Raw genomic sequence first — 20,742 nt, forward strand, 5'->3', positions numbered from 1 at the left:
AGAGAGAGAGAGAGAGAGAGAGAGGGAGGTGAACGTTAAGGACTGAAAAAAATGAAGGGAAACATGTTGTTTCTGACCCAAGTGTGTCAATCCCACAGCTCTGATGGCTTTGAGGAATACAGAGCACCAACACGCACTTTTAACTTTTAACCAGAATTCGGTCAAATGCCCAGTCAGTGACCCAGTAGGGCTCCGGCAGACATCACAGTGGAAGGTTTCAGACATTTCAACTGTGATTGTGAGTTAAATGACTAAATGCATGAGTTGCATGACTAAATGATAGGCCGCTGATCAGGCTTGTAATTGGACAGCTGTAATTGTGAAGTTGAGCCAGGATAATCTGAGAGAGCTAGTGTGACCTCTGACACTGCTGTCATGTATGTGTCTTTGGGAATTAATACTGATAGGAATATTTAAATAAAGAATTACACTACCTGAGAGAAGCAGAGGTATGTGAGTACCTGCACCTAATGTAACACAAACGTTTAAAACTGTACTACAAATCTAAGACCAAATGCACTGCAGATGATGCCTGTTTTCTTCCTACAGAGTCATACTGCCAGCCTCTGTTAACCATCTCTTTTTACCACATTCCCCTGCTTTGAATTCATGTCATTGCTATTACAGCCACACAATAGGCTCATAGCATCAGTATTGTATCTCTGCTGCACTGTGATTGGACCACAGACACAGTGCTGCCGAATCTCCCTCCCAATCCAGCATGCTCTGCTCTGAGTATGTGGCGCGCAGAGTCGGGCGGTAACTGATTACATTTAAATATATATATATTTCACCTTTATTTAACCGGGCAAGCTAGTTGACAACAAGTTCTCATTTACAACTGCGACCTAGCCAAGATGTAATTAGTCACATGTTATCTGATTACATAAAAACTGCAACTGTAAACAGTTACGTTACCCGCAAAAATATTGTAATAAGATCACCAAATGCATTTGATGGATCCTTTGTGTCTTCTTCTATTGCGTCTTAAGGGGAAAGTAATCCAAAAGTAAATGAAAGTAATCAGATTCCTATTTGCTAATCCCAAAATTATGTTACTGACTACAATTTTGGGCAGGTGACTAGAAACTGTAACGGATTACATTTAGAAAGTAACCTACTCAACCCTGGTGGTGCGGCACATGAAAGCTCTTCCCTTCCCTTCCGCATGACTGCACATCGACATGGGCCAGACTGTTAGCATAATTGGCCAGGGTACCAGCCTTGCATTTAAAAGGCTAATTTAAGCACTTCTCGGGGAGTGAGAGAGATCGATCACACCACCTTTTGGTCTGCTGAACACATTCTATTGCAGATGTTTTCAACATCTTCTCCAATGGGTTAGACAGCAGGGCTAGGTAATGTACACCACCTGAGCTCCCACCCACAATCTCATACATACACTTTGAAGGTGGTGGATGTATAGTATAGGGGAGAATGGTCTACCAATTCTGGTTTTGGGTGCATGTATGTGTAGAGGAAGGTCTGTTTAAGTGTGTTAGTGTCTGTCAGAGTTTATATGTACAGTGGGGCAAAAAGGTATTTAGTCAGCCACCAATTGTGGAAGTTCTCCCACTTAAAAAGATGAGAGAGGCCTGTAATTTTCATCATAGGTACACTTCAACTATGACAGACAAAATTAGAAAAAAAATCCAGAATATCACTTCGACCTGTAACTTTTTCTTTAAGAGGCTCCTTTGTCCTCCACTTGTTACCTGTATTAATGGCACCTGTTTGAACTTGTTATCAGTATAAAATACACCTGTCCACAACCCCAAACAGTCACACTCCAAACTCCACTATGGCCAAGACCAAATAGCTGTCAAAGGACACCAGAAACAAAATTGTAGACCTGCAAAATGCTGGGAAGACTGAATCTGCAATAGGTAAGCAGCTTGGTTTGAAGAAATCAACTGTGGGAGCAATTATTAGGAAATGGAAGACATACAAGACCACTGATAATCTCCCTCGATCTGGGGCTCCACGCAAGATCTTACCCCGTGGGGTCAAAATGATCACAAGAACGGTGAGCAAAAATCCCAGAACCACACGGGGGGACCGAGTGAATGACCTGCAGAGAGCTGGGACCAAACTAAAAAAGCCTACCATCAGTAACACACTATGCTGCCAGGGACTCAAATCCTGCAGTGCCAGACCTGTCCCCCTGCTTAAGCCAGTACATGTCCAGGCCCGTCTGAAGTTTTCTAGAGAGCATTTGGATGATCCGGAAGAAGATTGGGAGAATGTTATATGGTCAGATGAAACCAAAATAGAACTTTTTGGTAAAAATTCAACTCGTCGTGTTTGGAGGACAAATAATGCTGAGTTGCATCCAAAGAACACCATACCTACTGTGAAGCATGGGGGTGTGCTTTGGGGCTGTTTTTCTGCAAAGGGACCAGGACGACTGATCCGTGTAAAGGAAAGAATGAATGGGGCCATGTATCGTGAGATGTTGAGTGAAACCTCCTTCCATCAGCAAGGGCATTGAAGATGAAACGTGGCTGGGTCTTTCAGCATGACAATGATCCCAAACACACCGCCCGGGCAATGAAGGAGTGGCTTTGTATGAAGTATTTCAAGGTCCTGGAGTGGTCTAGCCAGTCTCCAGATCTCAACCCCATAGAAAATCTTTGGAGGGAGTTGAAAGTCCGTGTTGCCCAGCAACAGCCCCAAAACATCACTGCTCTAGAGGAGATCTGCATGGAGGAATGGGCCAAAATAACAGCAACAGTGTGTGAAAACCTTGTGAAGACTTACAGAAAACGTTTGACCTCTGTCATTGCCAACAAAGGGTATATAACAAAGTATTGAGATAAACTTTTGTTATTGACCAAATACTTATTTTCCACCATAATTTGCAAATAAATTCATAAAAAATCCTACAATGTGATTTTCTGATTTTTTTTCTCATTTTGTCTGTAATAGTTGAAGTGTACCTATGATGAAAATTACAGGCCCCTCTCATCTTTTTAAGTGGGAGAACTTGCACAATTGGTGGCTGACTAAATACTTTTTTGCCCCACTGTATATGTGTTTCTTTTATAATGGATGTACATGACATTATGCAAATGTGGAGGGCAGTCTGTCAGAGGAGTGCGTGTGTACAGTATGTGTGTCTGTGTGTGTATGTGTGTGTGTGTATGTTTGTCTGTGTGTGTGTTTGTATGTGTGTGTGTTTGTGTGTACAGTATGTGTGTGTGTGTGTGTGTGTGTGTGTGTGTGTGTGTGTGTGTGTGTGTGTGTGTGTGTGTGTGTGTGTGTGTGTGTGTCTGTGTGTGTGTTTGTATGTGTGTGTGTTTCTGTGTGTCTGTGTGTTTGTGTGTGAGTGTATGTGTTTGTCTGTGTGTGTGTTTGTATGTGTGTGTGTGTCTAAGTGTATGTGTGTCTGTGTGTGTTTGTGTGTCTGTGTGTGTATGTGTATGTCTGTGTGTGTGTATGTGCGTGCGTGTGTGCGTGTGTGTGTGTGTGTCTGTGTGTGTGTTTGTATGTGTGTGTGTTTCTGTGTGTCTGTGTGTTTGTGTGTGTGTGTATGTGTTTGTCTGTGTGTGTGTTTGTATGTGTGTGTGTGTCTAAGTGTATGTGTGTCTGTGTGTGTTTGTGTGTCTGTGTCTGTATGTGTATGTCTGTGTGTGTGTATGTGCGTGCGTGTGTGCGTGTGTGTGTGTGTGTGTGTGTGTGTGTGTGTGTGTGTGTGTGTGTGTGTGTGTGTGTGTATGTGGGTGTTTGTGTGTGTGTGTGTTCTCACTCTCCAGGATAACCAGTGTATTTAAAACTGACACAAAGGGACCTGTATGTGTCTGTGTATTTAAACATGTCTAGTGTATTTAACCATGTCTGTGTTAACCATGTCTGTGTATTTAACCATGTCTGTGTATTTAACCATGTCTGTGTATTTAACTATGTCTGTGTATTTAACCATGTCTGTGTATTTAACCATGTCTAGTGTATTTAACCATGTCTACTGTATTTCCCTCAGACGTTGTTAGGTCAGATGGTCTCCACATGTGCCCATACAGCAGTGTGTAGAGGAAAGTATGTCATCTGTATGCAGTGAGTAGACACGTAATCAGGCATGCACACACACTCTCCTCCCCTGAAGTGCTGAAACATTTACACACCTTCCCAACCCACTTCTCTACAGTCAGTTGCGTCTGGCATTGTGAACACGAGAGGAATGACAAAGATGAATCTGAATTTTGATGTGGCAATCCATCATTGATCACAATCAACACCAGAGTGTGAATTATACCGTGACATTCGGGGGGGTTTGTATTTTTTTCCACAGGACTTCCTATTTGTGATATTTTTATGGGCCTAATAGTGAGAAGACATGTATTTTAACGGTAAACATGTGTTACCTTTTAATGTGGCATGAACACAACCAGTCCTGATGTTTTCATCTGATTGTCAAACAAATCACTTCGTTGCCCACGGCAAAATAATTCAAGCATTCAAACACTGCGCACCTACACTCTTGTATCCTGAATTCATTGATGCATCTTGCTGACAAATTGACCTTTTTTGTAAAAAGAAAAGTCGGGACACCTGAAAGGGGGCTGAGACACGGGTCGCAAATACAGCTGTGTCTGTCTCGAGCTCATCAGAGCAGGAATCTGAGGGCCCAGTTGAAACAATGTTGAAAGTTTGCTAGCGGGCTGGACTCAGATGATAATGTTGAAATTTGCTAGCGGGCTGGACTCAGATGATCATGTTGAAAGTTTGCTAGCGGGCTGGACCCAGTTGATAATGTTGAAAGTTTGCTAGTGGGCTGGACTTAGTTGATAATGTTGAAAGTTTGCTAGCGGGCTGGACCCAGTTGATAATGTTGAAAGTTTGCTAGTGGGCTGGACTTAGTTGATAATGTTGAAAGTTTGCTAGCGGGCTGGACTTAGTTGATAATGTTGAAAGTTTGCTAGCGGGCTGGACCCAGTTGATAATGTTGAAAGTTTGATAGTGGGCTGGACTCAGATGATAATGTTGAAAGTTTGATAGTGGGCTGGACCCAGTTGATAATGTTGAAAGTTTGCTAGTGGGCTGGACCCAGTTGATAATGTTGAAAGTTTGCTAGCGAAAGCTTAAGACAGAGGGAGACAGGCTGACTAGAGAGATGAATTTGATTGAAAGAACCTGAACCAACTGTCACTGGTTTAAACCATGACAGAGAGGCGGGGGGGGTGGTCTCTAAATGTAACCTTTCTCCTATTTGTTTAAAATGCAATTGTGTACTGCTACAGTGGTAAATATTAAAATAAAAGATTATTCCAAATTAAACTAACACCCCCATTAGCACCCCCCCAAGGTTTAGAATTTACAAAACGCTTACCTTGTACCTGTGTTTGTCCTCTGTGTTTGTCCTCTTTGTTTGCTGAAATCCATACTTTTTTCAATGAACATTAATCAAATACAACCACCACCGACTGTTTTCTTGTTGAAATTCAATTGGCACATGCACATTTGCGCTGAGTTGCCGTCTTTGAGCAACAGAAATAAGCAAACAGTCACTTGATTAACGTTTGTTGTAAAAGTGTGGATTTCAGCAAAAAAAGAAAGTCGTGCAACTACAGAGGACAAACATGGGTGCAAGGTACAATATAATTTGTTTGTGCATCAGCACATCTCAGTTTTTCATATTGGTAAATTAGTATTAGTCTAAACTTGTAGTAATCATGGTCTAATTACCAACCGGGGGCCCCCCATTGATTTTTTTCAGTCACTCTCACTCATATTTTTTGTGGCCCCCACATTACATTTGATATTTCACACTTTTATCCATCAATGCCTACTGAAACACGAGACCTTTCTACTGCATATTATTCGATTGTTTTGTAGCTGGCCTTTAACAGATGGCTTGAAATGCCTTTTAATCTGCAGATTAGATATTTATATGAAATTATAGTAAATGTCAAGCATCAATAATATCTCCCCTGTGTCACATAGAGCTACCATGTCCTCACATTTCAAAGGTGTTACCGCAAATGAGTTCATCCCCCTGCTGTGAGAAGACTGTGTTTGTTTATTTGTGCGTGTGTGCGTGCGTGTGGTTGTGTGCGTGTGTGCGTGTGTGTGTGTGCAAGAGAGGTCCAGAGATAGAGAGTGAGAGAGACTGTGTATATGACTCAGGTTTGCAATGATGTGTATCTGACTAAAGGGTAACACAAGCCTCAGGCTACTGTCCAGTTGATCCAAAGTGAAATTTCCCATCCTAATAGGTCACTTCCTCTCCTCTGTCCTCTCCTCTGTCCACTTCCTGCCCTGTTGAACTATAAAATACACCAAACTCAACCCATTGATTTGTTTTGTTTCTCCAACCATCATCATCATGTAGGATCTCATAATTTATCCTCTCATATGTATCTATATGAAAACTTCCTTAAATATGTTGTTCTTTTTGTTTTGTTTTTGTATACTAAAACCCTAAGCTTATGTCTGTAAACTGACTGTTAGACCTGGAACCAACTAGGCTCATCAGGGAGAATCGGAGATCTGTCAGATTTTATGGAGTCTTTCTGGGGCTCGCCAATGGCTAAATTCCTGTTGGTGATGATGTCATGTTCATGGGCCATGTCACCAAGGGAGTGAGACACCGAACCCAAGACAGCTCGATTAGTCTCTGTCACTTTTCCAGTCCCTCCCTATTTGTCTCCCTGATCTGTCTCATTTGTCTGTCTCTCTTCATCACTTCCACATCTGTTTTCACCTGTGTCACATTTTCTCACTTGTTTTCAGCTGTCCCTTTTAACAATATAATGTTCAGGCCTATATACATTTTTTTTATTGGTTGCCTTTCATAGTGTCATGGTAGTGCCATCTTACAAAATCTATAATATCACCGTACAGTACAGTATGTAAAACCGAAACATGCCAATCACAAAAGCTGCAGTCCGCCCGGTCACCCTAAATGTCCCCGTCACGTTGCGTCACCCCGTGTGGCATGATGAGTCAGTCACCCTCAGTTTGGTGGGCAGAAACCCTGCCTGTCTTTCTCTGTTGTTCATTTGTGCGTCTGCTGCGTTATGTTCATCTATCTGTTTGCTCTGTGGGTGTCATCATCTTCGAGTCGCTTTCAGCTCCCCAGCTTTTGCTTCAGAGTGGACCGTTTTTGTGCAGTCAACCCAACCATAACCAAATTGCATTTCATCCCGACCGTCACTCTGTGTATGTGTGCTGTGTGTGCTGTGTGTGTGTATGTCTGTGTGTGTGTATGTCTGTGTGTGTGTATGTCTGTATGTGCTTTCCTATCTTTTCTTCTCTGCCGTATAGCTGTCTTTGGGCTCCGGGGGAAATACTGTTTCATTCCATCTCTCAGCGTTTGCCTGCATGTTTTCATGTCCTATTTTCCCTTGATTTACCCAGTATGCAGGGTTCACCCATCACATCCTCTTGACAGGTAACGTGTCAGTAAGCATCTGACGGGTTGTGTTTTCTTTCTTTCTTTCTTTCTTTCTTTCTTTCTTTCTTTCTTTCTTTCTTTCTTTCTTTCTTTCTTTCTTTCTTTCTTTCTTTCTTTCTCTGTTGTCTCTGTCTCTGTCTCTCTCTCTCTCTCTCTCTCTCTCTCTCTCTCTCTCTCTCTCTCTCTCTGTCTCTCTGTCTCTCTTTCTCTCTCTGGTGCAGCCTCTGCTTTGACCACTTTCACCAGAGGTGATGGGGAGGAAGAGACATTTGTGACAATGTGTCCTTTTCAAAGTGTCACTCAACCAGATGTAGCTTGCCCTAAGAGGGACACAAGAGTGTACCTTCAATATGCATAAGCTGCTCTCCCCAATGCTCCAATTCACAGCAACATTTTAAAACGGCATCACACAGGGTCAGCGATAGAGCGAGAGAGAGAGGGGGAGTGTGTGTGCATGTGTTCAGTTTAATCTAGTTTAGTCCTCAGAATGTCTTTAATTTGATTCAAACATCATTTCTCACACTCAGCTCATATTAGCGCCTATGGGTCAGCCAATACAGTATGTATATATGCTAATTTCTTTCGAGCCATGACACCTCATCAGACACATAATTGTGTCAGTGTCACAGTGTTTTTAACACCCCCCCTCTCCCATTGACACCCAACCCACTCGGCACAGATGTAATTTCAACGTCTAGTTATTATTTACATTTGGTTGAGTTGTTAACTAACGTGAATTCAACGTGAAAACAACATTGGATTGAGGTTAAAAGTTGGGTGAAAAAAATTCTAAATTCCCTTACAATGATGACTTTTAGCAAATCCACTCAGTTTTCCATGTAGATTCAACGTCACTGCATTGATTTTTTTGTTGTTGTTATGACGTGGAAACAAAATGATGTCCTCACGCTTGAGGTGATTTAAAATATATATATATATATATATTTCACCTTTATTTAACCAGGTAGGTCAGATAAGAATAAGTTATCATTTACAACTGCGACCTGGCCAAAATAAAGCAAAGCAGTTCGACACAAACAACAACTCAGAGTTACACATGAAATAAACCAACATGCAGTCAATAACACAATAGAAAAGTCTATATACAGTGTGTGCAAATATAGTAAGAGTAGGGAGGTAAGGCAATAAATAGGCCATAGTTGCAAAATAATTACAATTTAGCATTAAAACTGAAGTGATAGATGTGCAGATGATGATGTGCAAGTAGAGATACTGGGGTGCAAAAGAGCAAGAAAAATAAATAACCATATAGGGGGTGATATAACAGATGGCACTGTGATAGACTACATCCAATTTGCTGAGTAGAGTGTTGGAAGCTATTTTGTAAATTACATCACTGAAGTCAAGGATCGGTAGGATAGTCAGTTTTACGATGGTTTGTTTGGCAGCATGAGTGAAGGAGGCTTTGTTGCGAAATAGGAAGCCGATTCTAGATTTCATTTTGGATTGGAGATGATTAATGTGAGTCTGGAAGGAGACTCTACAGTCTATCCAGACACCTAGGTATTTGTAGTTGTTCACATAAGTCAGAACCGTCCAGAGTAGTGATGCTAATCGGGCGGGTAGGTGCGGGCAGCAATCGGTTGAAGAGCATGCATTTAGTTTTACTAGCATTTAAGAGCAGTTGGAGGCTACGGAAGGAGTGGCATTGAAGCTCGTTTGGAGGTTTGTTAATACAGTGTCTAAAGAAGGGCCAGATGTAACGACTGTTGGTGGAAGAAGGTGAGGACCAAAGCGCAGCGTGGTACGTGTTCGTCATGTTTATTAAAAACTGAACACTAAAAATGCAAAACAACAAAGAGACAACCGAAACAGCTCCGTCAGGTGCAACACACACTAAACAGAAAATAATTACCCACAAAACCCATGTGGGCAAGTATGGTTCTCAATCAGAGACGACGATAGACAGCTGTCCCTGATTGAGAACCACACCTGGCCAAACAACACAGAAATCAAAAACATAAAAAATGAACATAGAATGCCCACCCTAGTCACACCCTGGCCTAACCAAAATCGAGAATAAAAAGCCTCTCTATGGCCAGGGTGTGACACCAGATGTATACAGAATGGTGTCGTCTGCATAGAGGTGGATCAGAGAAACACCAGCAGTGTGACATCATTGATGTATACAGAGAAAAGAGTTGGCCCGAGAATTGAACCCTGTGGCACCCCCATAGAGACTGCCAAAGGTCCGTACAACAATTTGACACACTGAACTCTGTCTGAGAAGCAGTTGGTGAACCAGGCGAGGCAGTCATTTGAGAAACCAAGGCTATTGAGTCTGCCGATGAGAATGCGGTGATTGACAGAGTCAAAAGCCTTGGCCAGATCGATGAAGATGGCTGCACAGTACTGTCTTTTATCGATGGCGGTTATGATATCGTATAGGACCTTGAGCGTGGCTGAGGTGCACCCATGACCAGCTCGGAAACCAGATTGCATAGCGGAGAAGGTACGGTGGTATTCAAAATGGTTGGTGATCTGTTTGTTAACTTGGCTTTCGAAGACTTTAGATGTCAGAGCATGATGGATATAGGTCTGTAACAGTTTGGGTCTAGAGTGTCTCCCCATTTGAAGAGGGGATGACCGCGGCAGCTTTCCAATCTTCAGGGATCTCAGACGATACAAAAGAGAGGTTGAACAGGCTAGTAATAGGGGTTGCAACAATTTTGGCGGATAATTTTAGAAAGAGAGGGTCCAGATTGTCTAGCCCAGCTGATTTGTAGGGGTCCAGTTTTTGCAGCTCTTACAGAACATCAGTTATCTGGATTTGGGTGATGGAGAAGTGGGGGGGGTGGGGGGGGGGGCTTGGGCAAGTTGCTGCAGGGGGTGCAGAGCTGTTAGCTGGGTTAGGGGTAGCCAGGTGGAAAGCATGGCCAGCTGTAGAAAAATGCTTTTTGAAATTCTCGATTATCATAGATTAGCCTCAGTGCAGTGGCAGCTCAGAGGAGGTGCTCTTATTTTCCATGGACTTTACAGTGTCCCCAAACTGTTGGGAATTAGTGCTACAGGATGCAAATTTTTATTTGAAAAAGCTAGCATTTGCTTTCCTATTTGACTGTGTATATTGGTTCCTGACTTCACTGAAAAGTTGAATATCACGGGGGCTATTCGATGCTAATGCAGTACGTCGCAGGATGTTTTTGTGATGGTCAAGGGCAGTCAAGTCTGGAGTGAACCAAGGGCTATATCTGTTCTTTGTTCAAATTTTTTTGAATGGGGAATGCTTACTTAAGATGGTGAGGAAAGCACTTTTAAAGATCTACCAGGCGTCCTCTACTGATGGGATGAGGTCAATATCCCTCCAGGATACCCGGGCCAGGTCGATTAGAAAGGCCTGTTTGCTGAAGTGTTTTAGGGAGAGTTTGACAGTGATGAGGGGTGGTCGTTTGACCGCGGGCCCATTACAGATGCCGGCAATGAGGCAGGGATCACTGAGATCCTGGTTGAAGACAGGAGGGCAAGTTGGTCAGGATGATATCTATGAGGGTGCCCATGTTTACGGATTTAGGGTTGTACCTGGTAGGTTCCTTGATCATTTCTGTGAGATTGAGGGCTTTTAGCTTAGATTATAGGATGGCTGGGGTGTTAAGCATATCCCAGTTCAGGTCAACTAACAGTACGAACTCTGAAGATAGATGGGGGGCAATCAATTCACATATAGTGTCCTGGGCACAGCTGTGGACTGAGGGTGTTCTAAAGTAAGAGACAACAGTGAGAGACTTATTTCTGGAAAGGTGGATTTTTAAAAGTAAATGGCAATGAATTGGCAGAGAGGGTCAATTTGGTACACATAGGACCTGAGTTCGAAGCTGGGGCCGACAGATAAACATGAGGTACCGTGTTAGTGAACAGTCCAGCAGGCATCAGCTGTGTAGCCGAGTGATCATTTGGGTCCAATGAGCAGCAATAGGTGATTAAGGGAGCCGTTCGGTAGTTGCTGCTATGCTAGGCGAGCAGGAGACACGGCGTTCAGAAAGCTAGCGGGCCGGGGCTAGCAGATGGGTCTTCGGCGACATCACAACGGAAAAGCCTGTTGAAGCCACATCAGACGATTACATCAGCAGACGAATTGTGATGGATTGGCGGGGCTCTGTGTCAACAATAAAGGGTCCTGGCCAATTGGCAAAAACGTTTTGTAGCCCAAGAGTTAGCTGGTGTACATTCGTCGGCTAGCCGAGAGATGGGCCTAGCTCAAGGCTAGCTCAAGGCTAACTGGTTCTTGCTGTGGGACAGAGGCGTTAGCCAGCAATAGCCATTCGGTTACAGCTAGCTAGATGCGATGATCCGGTGTAATGGTCCAGAGCTTGCGGCAGGAATCCGGTGATGTGGTAGACAAAAGCAGTCCCATATGCTCTGGGTTGATATCGCGATGTGCAGACTGGCAGGTATTGACTGAGCTAAAGCTGGCGGGTGTCCGAGCTAAAGGTGAAGACCGCTAACAATGACTAGTAGCTAGTTAGCTGGCTAGCTTCTGATGGAGGTTCCAGTTCTAAAGAATAAAAATAGCAGATCCGTACCACATTGGGTGAGGCGGGTGAGATTAAAATATATATGAAAAAAAACGATGAAACGGGACAAGACAAACACACGTCCAACTACTACGCCATCTTGATTTGTCAAACATGATCTTAAAAACGACTGTGAAAGAAGTCTGCTTGATGGAGAGAATGTTCCTTCCTCTCCATCAAGTGCTTATTTGTTTGTGGTGTGATAGGAGGGCCATGATGTCAAGAGAGTGAAGAGATCTTTCATGCTACTCGGGGAGAGAGATGTTTTATGGCTGGGCAGCTCTGTGGCAAGGCTGCTAACGTTGGCTAATGGCCAACACTACTCTTTGTCCTCTCTGTCTCTGTCTCTGTCTCTCTCTCTCTCGTTCTCTCTCTCTCTCTCTCTCTCTCTCTCTCTCTCTCTCTCTCTCTCTCTCTCTCTCTCACTCTCTCTCTCTCTCTCTCTCTCTCGTTCTCTCTCTCTCTCTCATCTCTCTCTCTCTCTCTCTCTCTCTCTCTCTGTCTCTCTCTCTCTCTCTCTCTCTCTCTCTCTCTTTCGTTCTCTCTCTCGCTCTCTCTCTCTCTTTCTCTCACTCTCTCTCTTTCTCTCAATTCAACTCAAGGGGCTTTAATGGCATGGCAAACATATGTTAACATTGCCAAAGCAAGTAAAATGGATAAACACAGTGAAATAAACAATAAAAGTGAATAGTAAATATTACACTCACACAAGTTCCAAAAGAATAAAGACATTTGAAATGTCATATTATGTATATATACAGTGCTGTAGCGATGTGCAAATGGTTAAAGTACAAAGGGAAAAACAAATTAATATGAGTTGTATTTACAATGGTGTTTGTTCTTCACTGGTTGCTCTTTCCTTGTGGCAACAGGTAACACATATTGCTGCTGTGATGGCACACTGTGGTGTTTCACCCAATAGATATGGGAGTTTATCAAAATTGGATTTGTTTTTTCGAATTCTTTGTGGTTCTGTGTAATCTGAGGGGAAAATGTGTCTTTAATATGGTCATACATTTGGCAGGAGGTCAGGAAGTGCAGCTCAGTTTCCACCTCATTTTGTGGGCAGTGTGCACATAGCCTATCTTCTCTTGAGAGCTAGTTTGCTCTGTTTTTGTTAATTCTTTCCAATATGTCAAGTAATTATCTTTTTGTTTTCTCATGATTTGTTTGGGTCTAATTGTTACTGTCCTGGGGCTCTGTGGTGTCTGTTTGTGAACAGAGCCTCAGGACCAGCTTGCTTAGGGGACTTCTACAGGTTCATCTACAGGTTCATCTCTCTTTAGGTGATGGCTTTGTTATGGAAGGTTTGGGAATCACTTCCTTTTAGGTGGTTGTAGAATTGAACGGCTCTTTTTTGGATTTTGATAATTAGTGGGTATCAACGAAATTCTGCTCTGCATGCATTATTTGGTATTTTACGTTGTTCACTCTGTGTGATTAATGGTTATCCAAACAAAGGGCCGATGTGTGTGCAGGTTGGCTCTCTGGGGAGTTGGGATTAAAGTGACTGAACTCTCAGGCTCCTGTTTGAAGCTTGCCCCGTTACCCCGGCAACCTGCCTGCGGGATGGTAGAATGTGAACGAAGAAGTTGTAGGAGAACTAACTATGGCAGGCAGGACAGTGTGTGTGTGTGTGTGTGTGTGTGTGTGTGTGTGTGTGTGTGTGTGTGTGTGTGTGTGTGTGTGTGTGTGCTTCTGTGTTCTATTGATGTTTGTGTCTGTGCGTGTGTGTGTGTGTGCTTCTGTGTTTTATTGATGTTTGTGTCTGTGTGTGTGTGAATGCTAACACGATTATGAACTCCTCACGAGGCTAACGCAATGATGGAGAGATGAAGGGGAGGGTGTTTCTATGGGGTGGATGAGTTTGAAATCAAATCTCACCATCTGCGTGAGGAATGAGAGGGAGAGAGAGATAGTGAAATATAGAGCAGAAAAGAGTTAGAATGACAAAGAGCATAAGAATGTAAGAGAGACAACAGAGATATAGATACAGCTCAGTGTAAAAGGAGAGAGAGAGGGAGAGGGAGGGATAGAGATTTGCAGCTATATGTACAGGGAGGGAGGGAGGGAGGGAGGGAGGGAGGGAGGGAGGGAGGGAGGGAGGGAGGGAGGGGGAGCAGGCATCAGCATTGTGGGCCAGCTGAATGCTGCCTTTATGAGGAATGGTTAAACGGACATTGAGGCTGGGGCGAGGCTGCCGTCACCATGGTAACCTCACAGGAGCCCTCGAAGGAGGGATAATGGAGTGAGAGGGAAGTTCCTTTTCTTTTTACCCCCTCCCTGCTTCCCTCCCTCTCTTGTGCTCTTCTCCTCTCTTGGCTAGTTGGGCGCAGAGTTTCCCAGAGTTAGTAGTTCTGTTTGTGCCTTATTAGAGGGGTCCTAACTGATTCCCCTTTCTCAACACACACCAAGGCAGCTCAGGACAGGCTTAATCCATTGGCTTGTAACGTACAGAGAAACGTTTGGGAGACTTTTTTTGTCAGCATCAAATTTGAGACATTATCTTGCATCTGCAATATATTGAGGATTTTTTTGGGCAGCACCTTGTTGAGAAGAAGAGGGAGTCCCCGAGTTGCTACCCTGAGGGTCCAGAGACAGAGAGGCTGAGATGTTCTCTAAATGCAGTGTCTCAGCCCGTGACTCTTTTGTCTTTCTTTCAGAGGCTGCGTTGGCAAACCATGGTGCTGCCCCCGAGACCACAAGACCTGAGAATATGCAATGCTTAACGGTGAGGAAATCTTTTGGAACTTCCTCTGTATGTGTCTTGTGCCTGTATGTCTGGGTATCTGTGTGAGAGCTGTGGTGAAAGGAGTGTGTGTGTGTGTGTGTGTGTGTGTGTGTGTGTGTGTGTGTGTGTGTGTGTGTGTGTGTGTGTGTGTGTGTGTGTGTGGACGCGTTTAACTACACGTGTTGGGACCAGAAGTCCCGGAATTTGATGCTGGTACTGGTTGCACACAAAAATGTCAAGTTGCAAATCCCTATCAACTTTTCCTCATTCCGTTGCTTAAAATGTTTACTGTTGGATCACAACCCTGGTTCTGCAACAAACAGTTGTTTTAGTGTGGATTTGGAAGTGGGGCTATGATGAGCTGAAAGCTAACTCCGAGGAACAGGAAGTCTCTGTAATGTAACTCTATATTCAAGACTTTTACATCAGTTTTTGAATGTTCTTTTCCCTCCCTCCATCTCTCTCCCATTTCTCTACCCATCCCTCTCCCCCTCTATTCCCCTCTCTCTCATCTCTTGATGCCTGATTGAGGAGTCTTTGTGGGGTGTTCTCCTTGGACCAAGTTTAAAGAAGGGCAAAGCACTTTCGCAGGTTGAATGAGGAACCGTTGGACTTTCTGCTTTTCAAGGCCTTTCCTTAACGTGTCTGTTGAGAGATTGAGAGAGAGAGAGAGAGAGATAAGAACGAACTGTCGAAAGATCCCACACTCCAAAAAGGAGCCGCTCCGTTCGTCTTGTCTGGCTCAAAGACAACGTTACAAACGCTCGCCTCTCTCTCCCTCTAATCAATCCTTCTGCTTGTTTAGAGCGGAATAGAAGGATAGAAAATGAAGAGAAAGAGCTCTCACATGTTTTTGTGTGCGATAGAAGAGTAACCTTCCCCCCTTTAAAAGGAGAACAGGAAAAAGTCCCCCTAAATGCCCAGTAGAGGGGATGTAAGGAGGTGAATGGTCTTTTCTGACAGTCTGTTAGCATTGTGGAGACAGTGCACTATGGGTTCCTCTTTGGCCTCTCTGTTAACCTCGAGTGAGCCAGTCACTAAAGGATAAATGGAACGGAGACATGATGGAAATTAGTCGCTCTGGATTACATTTGCCAGTTTTCTGGCCGACAGTAATTGATTTTTCCTACACAGAGCAATCCCAGATAGCACACAACGTTCTGAGAACCATTTATTGATATTTCATTACTTTAACAGAATGTTTACATGACATTTGACATTTTAGTAATTTAGCGGATGCTCTTATCCAGAGCAACTTACCGAAGCAATTAGGGTAAAGTGCCTTGCTCAAGGGCACATTGGTCAACGTGTTTGCATGATTAATGGCTTAGGAAATTAATTTCCATGTGTCCTATCTGTGCTTGCAGTTGAAAAAAGTTAACTCAAAATAAGCATTGCTATTAAAAGTCTCGTTGAAAAATTAAATGAAAGTTGCTTTGAACCTTTATTGAACTAGGCAAGTCAGATAAGAACAAATTCTTATTTATAATGACGACATTTAAAGAAAGTTATTGATAAACCTCCAAATAACCTATAATATCTGTTCTCAGAGCGTTAATAAAACATTCCAGGAAAACCTTCAAGGAAATAAACATTCCCAGAACTGACAAAATGTTCACTTCTGTTCTCAGGATCTCTCCGGACAAGTATGGCTTCGTTCCCACCACCAATGTCAAACCAAAAACATACGTTCCCACAACTTCCAAGGAACTAAATATGCTAGTTGGGATTTTGTTACGCTGTAGTTAATCAAAAACAAAAATAGGAGGGTGTTTTGATAAGTGGAAAGGGGTTTGCCAGAGTAGCACATTCACAAACCTGAATTTCCAGGAAAATGAGAGGAAATATAAAAGAACCTAACATAACAAACATGATTTGTGTGCAAATTAATTACTTAAAAATCATTCAATGTGATTTTCTGGATTTTTGTTTTAGATTCCGTCTCTCACAATTGAAGTGTACCTATGATAAAAATGACAGACCTCTACATGCTTTGTAAGTAGGACAAAATCGGCAGTGTATCAAATACTTGTTCTCCCCACTGTACATAGAACATGGTTGCCATGTGCTTAGAATGTAAGATAGTCATGTTTGAAACAAATTTCATAGGACAATTGCAAGAACATTTCTGTGTATCAGTTGTCAGGATGGTCCGAAAGAAATCTGTTTTCATTACACCTTGTTACTGTGGCCAAGGTGAACTACTGAGCTATTCACATCTCTTTGTCTGTTGGCAAGGGACACACACTGCTGTTAACATATAGTGTTTTCACCTTACATAGCTTGCAATTACATTGTGCATGTTCATTTATACAGTAACTATTATTCAACATGTCGTCATCTGGGATTTGGTTTACAGTACTCCAATCTCTCCACTGCGCCACCATATCCATGATAATTGTTGGTTAATCTGTTTATTCTCATCATTTCAGCAAATTAGGGGTGTATATGTATAGCATATTGAGCAGTTTTCATGACACTCCTGAATCTCTATGATGAATCAAATAATATATGGAGTGTACTTTTAACAGAGCTGATATTTACTTCAAAGTGCATTCACCCTATTGCTTACAAGTTGTTTAGTCTACGGTTGAAGTCGGAAGTTTACATACACCTCAGCCAAATACATTTAAACTCAGTTTTTCACAATTCCCGACATTCAAATCTAGTAAAAAAATGTGTTGTCTTAAATCAGTTAGGATTACCACTTTATTTTAAGAATGTGAAATGTCAGAATAATGGTAGAGAGAATGATTTATTTCAGCTTTTATTTCTTTCATCACATTCCTAGTGGGTCAGAAGTTGACATACTCAATTAGCATTTGGTAGCATTGCTTTTAAATTGTTTAACTTGGGTCAAACGTTTCGTGTAGCCTTCTACAAGCTTCCCACAATAAGTTGGGTGAATTTTGGCCCATTCCTCCTGACAGAGCTGGTGTAACTGAGTCAGGTTTGTAGGCCTCCTTGCACGCACACACTATTTCAGTTCTGCCCAACATTTTCTATCCCGTGCTTCATGGTTGGGATGGTGTTCTTCGGCTTGCAAGCCTCCCCCCTTTTCCTCCAAACATAACGATGGTCATTATGGCCAAGCAGTTCTATTTTTGTTTCATCAGAACAGAGGACATTTCTCCAAAAAGTACGATCTTTGTTCCCATGTGCAGTTGGAAACCGTAGTCTGGCCATGTCGATATTGGACTCGTTTTACTGTGGATATAGATACTTTTGTACCTGCTTCCTCCAGCATCTTCACAAGGTCCTTTGCTGTTGTTTTGGGATTGATTTGCACTTTTTGCACCAAAGTACGTTCATCTCTAGGAGACAGAACACGTCTCCTTCCTGAACAGTATGACGGCTGCGTGGTCCCATGGTGTTTGTACTATTGTTTGTACAGATGAACGTAGTACCTTCAGGCATTTGGAAATTGCTACCAAGGATGAACCAGACCTGTGGACGTCTCCAAAATCTCAATTTTGTTTCTGAGGTCTTGGCTGATTTCTTTTGATTTTCCCATGATGTCAAGCAAAGAGGCACTGATTTTGAAGGTAGGCCTTGAAATACATCCACAGGTACACCTCCAATTGACTCAAATGATGTCAATTAGCCTATCAATAGCTTCTAAAGCCATGACATCCTTTTCTGGAATTTTCCAAGCTGTTTAAAGGCACAGTGAACTTAGTGTATGTAAATATCTGACCTACTGGAATTGTGATACAGTGAATTATAAGTGAAATAATCTGTCTGAAAACACTTGTTAGGAAAATGACTTGTGTCATGCACAAAGTAGATGTCCTAACCGACTTGCCAAAACTATAGTTTGATAACAAGACATTTGCGGAGTGGTTGAAAAACGAGTTTTAATGACTCCAACCTAAGTGTATGTAAACTTCCGGCTTCAACTGTACATATGTGCCTATGGAGAAGGGGGTAGGGTTCCTTCTGGACAGGGCCTAACTATTCTGACCCAGTAAGCACATGCCCTAAAGATAGCCCTTTTTGTGACAGTGGTTAGGGCCTTCAACATTGGTGCTAGTGACCTGTGTTGGAGGCCTGCTAGGGGAATACCCCTACTGTCACATTCTTAGCTATATACAATATGTTCATGTTATTATTTGGCAACAGTTTCAACACACCTAGCTGATCGAATTAAAATGTGCTTGTCCGTAGCTAAGTTTCCATCCAATTGGCGACACATTTTCGTGCAAATATTCTGAAACCGGCATAAAATTAATATGCGCATTTCCCCACCAGAAATGTGTCTCCGTCAAATGGACTTGTTGTGGATAAAAGGCTGTGCGTGATGAAGTAGTGCACATGAAAATAACTTTTGCCGTTTAATTACCATGTACCGAATAAAAAATAAGACCCTGGATATTTATTGGAAAGGAGCATCAACCTCATCACCGTGCACATTTACCACCCTGTGAAGTTCATCGTAACTTATTTCCTCTGTAGCCCATAAACTGCATGCGTTCCCGAGTTGTAGCGGGAGGACCACACAACATCCTGGTGTGACTCCTGGTTCGTGACACATGTTTGTTGTACATGGTATATGTGGTGTAGATGTCAAAAAGACCATAGAGTTCTCTTTGAGACGCTCAGCTATATAGAATGAATAAATACGGGTCATTTATGAGGTAGTGGAAATGTCATAATTGATGCTCAAGGGGAACTCCTGAAGATTCCCGTCTTTCAATGAGAAACTCATTTGAATTAGATCAGATAGGTGTGTTGCAACTGCTGCCAAATAATTACATGAACATATTTTGCTAAGAATGTGAGAGTAGGGGGATTCCCCTAGCATTTCCCAAGCACGCTGGTTCAAATGATCAAAGCTTGATGATTAGTTTATTATTTCAATCAACTGTGTAGTGCTAGGGGCAAAAACCACAACGGGCCCCCCCTGGGGTCCCGAGGACCAAGTTTGGGAAACCCTGTTCTAGCAGATCTCAAACCCAGGCCACTAGTAACAATGTCAAACACCCTCACCAGTCTCAGTAAGGGATATCTCGAGCACATGTGCTTATTAGGCCAGTATAGTGAGGGCCTGTCCTGTCCAAAAGAAACCATACCCCCTCCTCCCTAAGCACTTGTATAGATCTGAAACAACTTGATAGGTGGAATAGGGTGGATGCACTCTGAAGTAGATCTCAGCTCTGTTTAAAGTACACCCGATTCAAACTCTGACTGATCATAGCGATTCAGGAGTATCATTAAAACCAATGAACATGCCCCACCCAACATTTACACAACTGTACTGAAAGCCCTTAATGAATTGCTGAAATAAGTCAATCGAATCAATGATGAGACTAGTCAGATTAACCAATACATGACACAGACTTGGTGGCGTAGCAGGAAGATCATGAACCAAGAGGTTGTGAGTTCTCATCCCAGGTGAGGGCTGTTGAACGATGACTGTGTAAAGGAACATGCATAATGTAATGTGTGTTGAATATGTAAGCTGGAACCTGTATGTTAAGAGCACTGTGTGTGTGAGTATCCCTTGCCAACAGACATAGAGCTACGAATGGATCAATGGTCCATCAATCAGGGTCTTGATCGGCTGGACACCAGTAATAATGTAATAATGTGTAATGAAACCAGAACTTTTTGGGGGAAAATGTTTCTTTGGTTTAATCAGGTGATGTCCTGACAACTGCTACACAGAAATGTTCTCGCAAAGCTCCCATGAAATGTGTCTAGAACATTGATATCTTAAGTTCTGAGAACATGTTAAGCACGTTCTGGGTACCTTATTTTTGACATGAAGGGAATGGTCTCTTGGAAACATTCCTTTCCCATCATGGGAACATTCCTATGAAAACGATAGCTCATGACATAATGAGACTCTTAAGGGAACGTTCTCTAAAGTTGTGGGAACATGTGCTGTTAGCTGGGAGGCAGCAGAAACACCATAACAATAAGATAATGTACACTTTATGTGCAAAGATATGTGGACACCCCTTCAAATGAGTGGATTTAGCTATTTCAGCAACACCCGTTGCTGACAGGTGAATAAAATCGAGCACACAGCCATACAATCTCCATAGACAACCATTGGCAGTAGCAGAATGGTCTTACTGAAG

The 20,742-nt window shown here is 42.7% G+C and overlaps 1 protein-coding gene across 1 annotated transcript in view; it reads left to right on the forward strand.

The window, feature by feature from the left end:
* Nucleotides 1–20,742, forward strand: part of LOC115101179 (regulator of G-protein signaling 3-like) — a 252,814-nt gene that overhangs the window by 59,479 nt on the left and 172,593 nt on the right. Inside the window, 1 exon segment of the mRNA XM_065004781.1 lies at nt 14,589–14,656. Coding sequence (XP_064860853.1) covers nt 14,589–14,656 — 68 coding nt within the window.

The sequence above is a fragment of the Oncorhynchus nerka genome, linkage group LG19 (assembly GCF_034236695.1).
Source record: "Oncorhynchus nerka isolate Pitt River linkage group LG19, Oner_Uvic_2.0, whole genome shotgun sequence".
Lineage (NCBI taxonomy): Eukaryota > Metazoa > Chordata > Actinopteri > Salmoniformes > Salmonidae > Oncorhynchus > Oncorhynchus nerka.